The sequence below is a fragment of the Lipophrys pholis genome (genome assembly GCF_963383615.2).
Source record: "Lipophrys pholis genome assembly, chromosome: 1".
NCBI lineage: Eukaryota > Metazoa > Chordata > Actinopteri > Blenniiformes > Blenniidae > Lipophrys > Lipophrys pholis.
The window spans coordinates 7,888,338-7,900,771 of NC_137635.1; the positions used below are offsets into that span (position 1 = coordinate 7,888,338).

General features: G+C 44.4%; 1 protein-coding gene across 1 annotated transcript in view; it reads right to left on the minus strand.

Annotated features, from left to right (window-relative positions):
* LOC308117923 (carbonic anhydrase-related protein 10) overlaps positions 1 to 11,896 on the minus strand; it is a 256,609-nt gene extending 244,713 nt beyond the window's left edge. The window contains exon 1 of the mRNA XM_080477043.1: positions 11,227 to 11,896. Coding sequence (XP_080333169.1) covers positions 11,227 to 11,287 — 61 coding nt within the window. The 5' untranslated portion in view covers positions 11,288 to 11,896. The remainder of the gene's footprint in view (positions 1 to 11,226) is intronic.
* Between the last annotated feature and the right edge of the window lie 538 nt (positions 11,897 to 12,434).

The following is a 12,434-nucleotide window of genomic DNA, read 5'->3' on the forward strand; positions in this document are numbered from 1 at the left end:
CGTCAGTAAGCAGGTCAGTTGTCAGCAATGGTGTCATCACTGAGGACTGCATGCAAAGTTTGCTATTAACTCTTTAAGATTATCTACGATATTTTCTTGTCTGTGACTAAAACTTCCTCCTATACAGCACATCATTACTGTGTGAGGACTGTACTCCCTGGTTGTGTTTCAGGTTGTGTTCTCATGGAGTTGTTTCAATGACTGTTGGAGCTCCACTGCACAACACAGGATTTACTTTCAGAGTTTTTAATATTTTACAATGAATACAATTACTGCACAAACTCAAAGAAGTCTTCTTTGTGATGACAAATCACACAATATTACATAATTGTATATAATTATCTTTGCACCGCTTTCAATTAGTTCTACAGAACATTTCAGTTTCTACCAAATTATTGTTTTGGTTTGATGGGCAGCTTTACTGATTCACTGCCTTGAGTTGTTTCTTTAAAGCCGGAGAGAAAACGGATGTATTTCACCTCATCTGTCACAAAATAAACAATGCTGATATTTGTGCATAATTTAGCATAATGATCTTGTGTTTCGTGTCATTTTCAGCCAATTCATGAGTGAAGCTGTAAAGATGCAGAATGAAATCAACAGGATCAAATTAAGTTTGTCGTGTGAAAAGTGTCTATATATTGATGCTGAATTGAGCAAAAATCCCCAACAAGCCCATAAAACACCTCCAGCTTGTTCTGCTTCATATCGACATGGACAAACTCGGCAAGTTAATGATCGAACACCAGTTCATCCTGCTGTCGGATCAGCCCTTTGCAAAAATGGAAGATTGAGTATCTCTACCACTTCATCTTTTCTCTGGTTCTGCATTGTGCAATGGAGAAACAGCAGATTTAAAAGCTAAGTAAAAACACGGTTCCACCGCACCTTCTGTCGCGGGGCGGGGTGGGGTGGGTTTTCGCTCGGTCCGACTGAAAAGTTGTGGATGGTAAGGAAAGAACCCGCTACAGCCGGCTACGATTTTCCGCTACCCCTCTGCTGAACGGGTCTGTGAGGAGGAGCTACAGCGCAGCCGTCTGCTGATTGGTCGTGACCATCGTCACTCTCGACTTGCCCACAATATTTAATTATTTCATCGGCCGTAAACCCTCCTGTTGTTGACTGTGAGAAGGTGATACTCCCTTCTCACTGTAAAACTCACCGCACGCACTTCCTGCACCTGCCCGTCAGACTTCTCCTGGGCGGAGCGCCGTTGGAGGAGCTGTATTTCAGCCGTCAGACGGCAGATGGCACAGTCCACTGGGTGTAGGGGTGCACTGTTTGTACATGTATGTGTAAATATGTATAGTGGGGAATTGGTGACTGGTTAAAATAGTGTATTGTATATAGGTTGAATGTGATAATGATTTTTCTGTTGGCTTTGGTACTTTATTATTATAATTTTCAGTAATGTTAATTTATGCTGGGTTAAACACCCCTTGGGCATTTGTTTATCCCAACCTGTCCTGATTGGCCCCATTTCAGGGTGGGGCTGGGCGTATTTAAGGAGGCACACCTTCAGTGTCGGAGGAGGACTGACAGACCAAGAGACCAAGTCTGAGTCAGCCAGCCTGCTGTGAGGCTGGAAACAAATGTTTGTTTCAACTTTTGGAAAAAGGACATTTACAATAAACCTGATTTAAGGCCGAACACACAGGCGACAGAGTTGGTCCTGGGTGCGCTTTGCCGTACGGTAACCTCCCGCTCCGCAACGTACTGCGCGGTGGAACAGCGGCTTATATCTCTTAACCGTCCAGTCTGTTCTCAGGAGGTGCATTGGTCAACAGATAACCGTGATATTTAAAAACGCAAACCAATTACAACCACGTTGTCTTCACGGCACTTTGTACCACACGATGTGGAAATGAGTAACTTTGCCACCAAGCCTGTTTTTGATCTGTGGATTGTGCGGTACACATCTATTGTCGTGAGAAAAGTAACCAATCAGCTTGTCCTCGTGACCGTCATTTCAACCACAATATGCCACAATAAATCACTTCAATGTGGAGTCTGTTCCCTCTTTAACAACAAAGGGAGAAGCAGCGGGGGAAGAGTGGCTGAAGCTCTTTATGACCACTAAAAAGAGAAGAAGGACTGGACATCACAGAGATCTGCCGCGTTACAAACAAGTCACTTCCGGATGGATGGTTGAAAAGAAAGAAAAGAATTCAGAAAAACTCACCAGCTTACCACAAGTCTGTGTTAAGGTTAAGATTTGTTTAAACTGTGAGCTGAAAGGAAGACGTGCAGGAAGAATTGCCAGTGACTCAGTTCACAGTAACAGTTAAATGTTACTGAACTGCCATTGTGTCTGATTGCTATAATTTGCTTTGAGAAATTGTCAGATTCTGAGGAAAATGTGAACAGACTGACATAATAGATCAATTGAGACTTATTATCACCGCAGTGTTTGGAGGAGATCCTTTCTTTTAATAAAATCACGACCAAATGCTCATAAATCTGAGTGGATGACATTCTAATTCAAAGTCATCGGTCTGCAAATATACGATCACACTCTTTATGTCCTTCTGAAAACAGACGCAACATCATTAAAAATGGGGAGAGCTGGCTCACATTGTGTCCACAATATAATCACTGGATCCATTAGTGCGTTCAAGGTCTGTTTATCTCCACTGGAACGCTGGTGGAGTGGGAGGGCTCCAACCAAAGTGGTTGGAAAGCTGTTTCCACGGCATTCTGCTTTGAAAAGATGCACCAACATTTCACTTCAGCCCACCTTAAAAACCTGTTCCTGCAAACACTCCCGCGATTGAATTGTCACAAAAGCCTTGTCAGTTACAAGTGGAATATGTGCACAATGGCAGGTGGAAGTGCGAAGTTAAAACTCCTGCTTTGGAAGTCTGATTGCAGCTCCTTCACTTGAGAAAATCTCCTCAGGGTGCTGTCACTGTGCCCAAAGACTCAGCCTCCTGCTCGCTATCACTGGAGCCAAACCAAAGCTTTGCCTCTTGATTACATCACAGATTAAATTCTTGGCGACGAGGAGACTTTCATGTCCGCGATCCAGGCTCAACTGTGCAAGATAATGAGTCGCCTTTGATGTGTGGCCTGGCAGCTCGCCTGTTCTGGTTGATGTATGTACAGCTGACTGATGACTGCTTCAGAACGCTGACACTCGTTACCATCCAGCGCTCTGACTGTTCACAGTGACCTCATGCAACAAGTACAGATGACACATGGGCCTAAAGGTTAGCGAGCAGTGGTGACGCTCTGTGACCACAAGGCCGAGCCTCAGAGGAAGCAGTGCCAGTCGCAGCGTTTCCTCTTGACGACTGCTGGCCGGGAGGCGCCTGCGTCACTTTTCTACCGAAACCCAATGAAAAGTCTCCTCAGAAGGTTTCCTCACAATTTTAATGGTCATCTGGGCTCAAACTGAACCTCATCCCCACTGAACCCCTGATGCTCCTCATCCCACTGAATCCATGATGCTCCTCATCCCACTGAATCCATGATGCTCCTCATGCCACTGAATCCATGATGCTCCTCATCTCCAGTGACCCATGATGCTCCTCATCCCACTGAACCCATGATGCTTCTCCTTCATCACTGAACCCATGATGCTTCTCACCATCACTGAATCCATGATGCTCCACATCCCCACTGAACCCATGATGCTTCTCATCATCACTGAATCCATGATGCTCCTCATCATTACTGAACCCATGAGGCTTCTTCATCACTGAATCCATGATGCTCCTCATCTCCAGTGAACCCATGATGCTCCTCATCATTACTGAACCCAGCGAAGCCGCAGTGGAAGTCGTGCCGTCAAACCGAGTCCTTAACCCCGGAGTCATGGAAACCCTTCAAACCTCTCAGCTCCAAAAGAACCACCTGCCGGACCTCCAGGGGGACAAACATTCTATTTTCTTCATCAGAACTGTTAAATGTCTGTGGCCCCGTGAGGTGGTGGAAGCACCTGTTGTTAAGAGAAATGCTAAAAGCCCAAAGCTTTATTTCCTGTGCAAACAGCGATATCTGATCTTCTATTTGTTCTTCCACAATTCCTGTTAAAGTTAAGTTTGAACGTGCGGCTGCAGCAGATGCTCCATAGCCAACGTGAATTGCAGTGTTTAATCGGTGAACCTTGCGTTCCACCATCATTGATTTAGAGACATTTTTGTTTGTCAAATTTTCTACAATTAAGTATAGTGACGGTAATCCATCTCTGGAACCTTTCTCCGTAGATAAATCGGATCAAAACATCAAAAAGGGTAGCGCCACTCAACACTACGAAATGCCTTCTCAGCATCTAGAGAAAGCCAGGCCTTATCTGAAGTCTCGTCCAGCCCGTGTTTAATATTAAGAACCCTCCTGTCATTGTGCAGACTTTGGCACCCTGATACAAAACTATTTTGATGCCTGTGCATCACCGAGGGGCGAGAATCCGGCAGCCATGTCGCACCTTGAAATCAGAATGAGACAAGCTTATCGGTGTCATATTTATGACTTGGCTTTACTGTTTTATGTCGTGAGATAATAGAACAAATCTCATAGATTTCGGAAGGCCACCATTATTAAATGACTCCAGGAAATTTTCTAGTCGTGGCTTCAGTAGTTTTCCAGGTTGACTGTGAATCCGTCAGGTCCCGTGTTAACCTGATCTCATAGCGTCAACTGCCCCCGACTTATTTTGTCTTCAGTAATTTCTGCATCTAACTTGTTTCACTTCATCAGCGACAGTGGGAATATCTATTACATCTACAAATGTATTTTGGGAGTTTTGATCTGAGCGATCCTGAGAGTCAAAACGTTTTTTGTTATTGTTTCTCAACTGTGTGACGGTTCAGTATTTCGTAGCATTAGTATCCTGTTAGCTAATGGCGCGTTTACACTATATTCCCGGCGGCAGCCACAGCAGCTTCGTTTCAGGCCACCGTGGACAAAACGGGATGGACGTGAGACAACGCAGGGGGACGGGATGGGCAAACGTAACAGGTCGTGATTACCGTGCCAGACTTTTAAACTGTCAAAAAATTTGCCCCGGCGGTCATGGCGCGGATGAGAAACTTAGTAGCCAGTAGCAAAACGGGATGAATGTCATTGGCAGCACGTAACTGGCCTTAATAGAACTTGGATTACTGGATTAATAGGATTTATGGTAATATATTATTCAATATTTGGAAATGCATTTATAATTGACATTGTGTCCACAAATAGAAAGACCTCAAAAGATTCGGTGAATCCAATAACATATTGCAATAAAAATGAAGAGAAATTTGGACAAAAAAGAGAAAACAATGACAGAGAGGCCCGGTGTCCACAACAAAAACAAATGACCTTGTATTTACCACGCCGGTGTGACTAAAAAGAATGACACGCCACGAGAACAAGGCGTCTCTCTGCTGGTGAAAACTCTCTGGATGAAACTGGGACTCAGAAACCCGAAACAAACAGGATCACACTTCAATCTCCACTTGAGTTATTTGCTCCTCCGGGAGATTCTGACTGTCAAAAAACTGGATGTTTGTGGATGAAACGTGCTGGAAAGTGTCAAGTACGGTTAAAAGCTCCAACAAGTCCACACTGATGGGAAAGTCAGGGGGAAAAGGAGTCGGACTGTTTGTCTGTGCGGAGACGAGGGGGAAGTTCCTGCGAGTTTCCATCAATCAGGTGTGGTTTTCCAAACTTTAATTTGTAGCTCTGACTGGACTTCATTAATGTTTTGTTTTTTTCCCATCCCCCTCATTGGATGAACCTTTCTCCAAAACCAAAGAGGGCATTAATAAACCACTGATTTACTCAGGATGATGATGAAACAGTCAAGCTGGTGTTTATTTGCTGACTAAGCACTTCTACTCTTTCTGAAACGCTGTAACTTTACTTCACTGTACTTCCTCGTAGCCCTGCAGATTTCCTCTAAAGGCGTCCACCCACTGTGCAATTTTAACGATCTCAGTTGTCACTGCCTGTCACAGTGTACGAGACAAATGGAAATAATCGTGTCCGCAGACTGTACGAGGGAACCGGAGCTGACGCCGCGCGATTACGCAAGAATAAAACGTCATAAGCATGCGTCATCTATGCCGGAAAAAGAATAGCGCCAAACATGGACGGAACCCTCGCCGTCGCGGAATTTAGATGTTTGGAGGAAAAATTGCAGAAAAAGGAAGAGAAGCAAGAGCGTGTTGACAATACACCGATCGGCGTGAGTCTGAGCGTCAGTCCAATGTATTTGCGGTGTCACGTCATACTGCATTTCTATTAGTTATTTAAACTGACATAATCGCTTCTGCCGTCACAATCCCAATATATCAGACATGTCTGATATGGATCCTGGGCTTACGACCGACACCTCGGCCTTCCGTGAACCTATAGCACAATGTGAGGCCGGTTAGAGCTGCGACTGCAGATTTCACTATCGATTTCTCCTACAATCTGATGTTTCATCTGCGATGGCCGAAAATCAGCTGGACGCCCCTATTCTTCCCCATCAGGCCGACAGGAGCCTTTAAAATGAAAGAAATGGGCATGTCTTCTGGAACGTTACGGTTTCTACAATTTGTTTTATTCTGGTTTGACTCACACAGAGCAGACAAAGCCTGAGGTCCTGCCTGTCATCACTGGTGTACCCTAAAGGGGGTCCCGGACCCCAGGTTGCATCTATTTTGTATCATTTAAACAATTTAAGAACTCCATCTGACATCTTTGTGGATGTGCTGTCATCTGTCCTGAGAGGAAGTCAGTGAACCCAGATCCTGGTGTGAACTCAGAAAAGATTAAACTATAAATGCATTTTTACCTTTTCCAAACATAATATGTTGACATGTTGGTATATCGTTTTTGTCTTGTGTATTCGTCCCGTGTTATACTGAACTCCAGTGTGGTTAATCCTTTATACAGCTGCAAACCCAGAGAGCGAGCAACAGGAAATCACTGGTTCAGAGTTTACGGCTTTTACACAACAAAAGAGAATAGATACCAAGTCAACCCCACAAATATACTTTACTTCTAGTTTCAACTGTTATAAAATTATTTTTCCGTGTACACGTGAATCTTTCAGTTTGACTGCATTTAGATTCCAATCTCTTTAATCAGTTTGTTAGCATTTAGAGTAGTTTTAGCTTATTTATAGAAGTTTTTTTGCTGTTTTATCCATTTATCGCAGTTCCACTTTGGTTTTTATGCTGTACTAATACTTTTAGCAAGACTGTTTCTTGTTTGCTCATTTCTCGCCACACATCAATTATTCATGAATTTTAACTTCCTCTGAAACTTCATAAGGAGTTTTTATTGGTAGCTTTATTTAGAATGTGGTTAAAAAAAAAACGACAAAAGATGAAAAACAGGCCACATGTTGTGAAGTGACTCATATAACTCATTCTTGAACTGCTCATTTCTTAAAGTGTCCTATTTGTTCCTTCGAAGTTTCAGCAAGAGTTCTTTAAATGCCTTTAATGACAGCAAGTACCTATAGAAAGGTTAAAAAGCAGCGTTGACAGGTTGACAGACACGCCATGTTTCACTTTTCATGACGAGTTTCACCAAAAAAAAATCACATCCTGCCGCAGGATTGTCGAGGCTTTCAGCGTGTTTTCACGAAATCACGGTCATATGTGTTCGATGCAAAGAGGTAACTAGTATTTACGTCTCCGTTATGAGAAGCATCGCTGCGATCCGGGCAGCTGTGTTGAATTGTGGTGTTGTGCGACCGCATAACAGCACAATTCAACACAACATGTCGTAGAGTAATCTTCACCTATACTGCACTAATGTTGATTAAATACAAAATACTACAACTCACTTAACTGGACAAATATACCTTTTTTTTTTGCAATATGAATATTTTCCACACCTACGAAGCGCACTTAAACATAATCATTGTCTCATCAATAGGCGATTTGGCCTAAAACAAAAATGTACGCTTTTTTAAAGAAAAATTTCGATTCGTTTTGGGATTTTTTTTCTTAATGCACTTTAAAATGACTGCAGACATCAGATATATTGTCAAAAGTGCAACTTTATTGCTAAAATGCATATAAACAATCCCAAAATAAAAAGTAAATGAGGCTCCGTCGTCAACAAATTCAAGCTTTAATCCAATGTTTAGCAAAAGTGCAACAGCAACTACGGAAACCCATAAGGATTGGTAGAATGGAACGTGAAAAATGCCCCCCAAAAACAAACTGTGGGGGGGAACTTGAATTTGCCCCAAAAAACCCTCTTTATTAGCTACAATTTTGATTAATCAATTAAATCGATTTTTTTCCCCCCAGCCCTAATCAAAATATTTATTTATTATTTAAGCTTAACAGACTTGAGTTTCTCACTGAATTGAAATTAAGATTTTTTTTGGGGGGGGGGGGGGGGGGGGGGGCTTTGTCATTTTAAACAAACCGCCAGGAGGAACAAGAAAAGAAATGCATTGAAAAGTTGCACCTCAGGAGCAACACTCACAAGAAAAAGCTTTAATCGTGGCTGCTGAAGCTTCATCAGTAGTCGATGCGGCTCCCCTGACATGCCGACAGCACGGCACCGACTGCACCAAGGACCTCAAAAATCAACTCTCACCCTTCAGAAAGTGATCAGAAAAAGGCGTGAGCTCACTCTTAAGTCAAACGTAATCCTTTCTAGAGTCTTACATAAGCCCAGCTCTTTTATGAAATATGTAATATGACAGGGGGTCTTTTTTTTTTTCTCCCAGGCGGATGATTTGCATTCCTTCACAGGTGAAAAATGAAGATTAAAGAAGTTCTTCAGACATTAGAAGGTAAACTTCAGGCCAACTTGAATATTATGTGAATGGACACAGACTGAACTCTTTCATAGAGTCTCTTTAAAGATATATTTCATTTCTCACCACAAGCAGAATCCTTCTGGACACACCGCGCGTAAAATACTGTGTTCCTCTCTTAGGTGTTTCATGTCCCGTGGATGAAGTTAATTGGAGTCATCGGTTTTACACAAAACCATATAATTCCAGTTCCAGCATGCAGATTGCCCGATGTAGTTGAGTTATTCCTCAGCTCCCGTCTCTCTGCGATGTTTATTTGTTGTGTCACACAGCTCTGCCTCACGTGACCAGTCCAGTAATTTCATGAATCACTTGATCTGATTCAGGAAGCTGCAGCCAATCCCAGATTACCATCACAAACGTCCATCACAGGACCAACAATCACTAATCAAATGTAATTTAGAGTATCCAGTTGAAATAAAAACCAAATGACCTGGATGAAAGAACACGCAATGTCCACAAAGACTCTATAAGACTGCTTCAAGAGAAAACGCATCGATTTTGTGTCTTTGGTTCAGAAAGGTTTCACGTATACACGGCAACGGCAGAAATGCTGAAAATAATGTACTCGGCACGATAGGCCACAAGTGGGTGCTGTTGTTTTTTTTTTTTGTAATGAACCACACAAACAAGAGAACAATACACTGTAAGCATTAACAACGTTAGAACACGGACGTTCTAGTGAACAGACAACCAGGTGGGATTGTTATTACGGAAAATATAGACTGGCAGTCATGACGCCACGGAGGAAAGGTTGTTAATATTGTCCGTCTACTGAGCATGTGCAGAAGAACTAAGGCCACGGCACCACTGAACACACGGAGTGTAAGCAACTGATCAAAATCTGAATAGTTTTTTTCCATCACTTCAGTCACATACATGGCTCACAACCTTTCTTTTCCTCCATTGCCGTGAGAAAAGGTGTGACAACCCCCTCCCTGATCCCTCAACCTGCCAACAGTGACTGATAAAGTCCCTCACTTAAATACAAGTCTCGCCATCTTTTTTTTTTCTTTCTTTCTTGAAATGTACAAATCTGCTTTTTACAAGCTCAGAGCTGGGAAGGCCTCGATCCCCTCTGTGATTTCTGGGGGCCTAAGAGTATCCCGGCTACATGTCAGGGACCACTGAAAACCGGCTCATATGGCCTGTCATTAGGATGAGGGTGAAGGGAAACGGCAGTAAATAGAAGTGAGAAGCTTGAGTTGACTTTGAAGCCACCTGGAAGCTGATTCGGATGCTCTACTTCTATCACTTTGCACGCATGTTTAATCTTGCAAAGCTGGAAGAGAATCCGATTTTGTCCACACAGCAATCTGACCTCAATTAAAACGACTAAGAGCAATTTCAGGCGGAGGGCGGGGCCACTACAGCTTCATTGACGTGATAGTCACAGACCCCCACCCCCAACCCCCCACCCCTGGCGCAAACCCACAGGGCCTCAGGTACCATGAAGGAAGGAGAGAAGCTTGCTCCGCGTGCGTAATGCGCAAAAATGCCACTGAGGATTGCGCACAACTTCTCACAATGAATTCCTACGCTGACGTCACATGGAGGCACAGATTACAAGTGTAGAGTGACGAAATAGAAATATACCTGCTGTGAAGACGAATTGCGTCCAAACATATCTGCTTAGCCCGTCTGAGGCGCACTGGGGTTGTGAAAAAATGGACGCAATTCAACATCTTTGCAAATCTCTGCAGAAATTTGCATTCTGTACTTAATCAAATGGGTGGTAATCCCATTCCCCTCATGGTGCCCTGGGGGGAAGGTCTGGAAATGAGCTGAACTAACAGGTGCAGGTTAAAAACTGGGCGAGTCCCGGTTTTCCCCGCTCCGCAGCCAAGCGCTCCACAGCACCGGGCTCATCTGCCGTTCCAACGCCGCGTGACCCGCAGCGCCGCGTCCGCAGAGCGTCGCGCAACCAGCGGTGCGCACAACTGCTTTTATTTCCATCGCAACTCCCGCTGAATTGTTTCTGGAGCCCAGAGACTTTTACAGTGACGAAGTGGACGTGACACGGCAGTGGGAGCTGGGTGGGATTATTCCGCTCGCGCTGTGTGGAAAAGAAGACCATACATAAATCATGCCCACTGTGGATTCTCCTACCCCGATACCATTTCGATATAAACAGGCCAGCCCGTGTCGGCCGTGCGTCAGAGGACTGCGCACCCAGCTCCTGTGCCTGTTTAGAGTCTGACCGAAACTACCACACGCGCGCAACACACACGCAGATGGACGCGCTCCTGCGAGGCGCCCGCAGCGAGATTTCACTCCGGAGCGCATCCTGCTGCAGCGCGTCCATTTGTTCCAGAACACCAAATTAAAGCACAAGCGAGAATTTAAAGAGGAGGTGGAAATAAAAGTTCATGATCATGCGTTTGTGGACGCGCGTGACGCACCTGCACCCCCCCCCCCCCCCCCCCCCCCCCTCCCGTAAAGACGCCAAAACGACGCCCTTTAAAACTCACCTGATATGCAGACGATGAAATTAGCGTGAAGAATGATCAATATTTCCCAAATTACATCCATCCTCTGTGTTCATTCCACGCACATCACGCACCGGATTGGAGAAAGAAACAAAGATCAGAAAAATGGAATTTGGAGCGGAGCTTTCTTTCTCTGGATATCAGATGTCCTGTCCTCCCAGGCTGGATCCCTCTGTACACCTTCCGCCAGGTATTTTCCACAGCGCGCACATAGCAGGTGAGCAAAGCTGGAGGGAATTTATGAAGAAGAAGAAGAAGAACCTAAATAAAATCAAATAGCGTTCCCACACAATTCCAAAGAGTGAAAGAGGGAGAGGAACTCCAGAGCAAAAGATCCTGGTCCCGTTAGTTCACCGTGTTATTCCAGTGCGTCCTGGAGCGGACACGTCCCTCCATCCATCCATCTACAGAGCCTGCCACACAGCGGACATTCCCCTTCGTCCTCCTCACCGCGGAAAGTCACGCACACGCACACAAACAAAAAAAAAATAATTAAAATCCGTGAGTGTGGAAATAAAATCGAGAGAAGGCGGGACAGCTGTGGGGAGCCGTCTAACACATGGAGACGCCTCACAACTCAGCAAAGTGGCATCGCCAGGTGGTGGAGCTCCGATCGACACTTCTTCCCCCTCTTCAATTACCGACAGGACCAGCCGACAAGAGAGACGCAACAACACCGGAAGCTCCGGGAGGGAGGTGTCAGAATAAAGCCACGGGCCAGGAAGACCACAGCGTCCATGTATTAAACAAAGACCGGACGAAAACGGTCTTGTTTTTATAATTTCTACTGAAAAACACACTGCTATAAAATGTGTTCCTCCTTTAAAAAAAAACAAAAAAACAAGAGCATTAAAAAGGAGTTCGAAAACGATCTGATTCGACTCACGTGTGCAGCCTGAAGAATCTAGTGGAGTTTTTGAATCTATAACTCGGGTATTTTTCCTTTATGAATGTCTACATTTGTGTTTTCAGCCTCGTTCTTGCAGTGTATTTTTTCTTTTTTCTTTTTTTTCTGAGCTCTGCTTTTACTTTTTGCGCGAAATTGAACCGCGTCCGCTCACGTCGTGCGTAAAAACGTCGAGCTTGACACACCGGATTACTCCGCTCTCCAGCTCCATCCCACACGACCTGGCTCCGGATTGTTCCCAGGATTTCAGTTTCATCCGGAGCCAATTCAGAGTCAGGGTGGT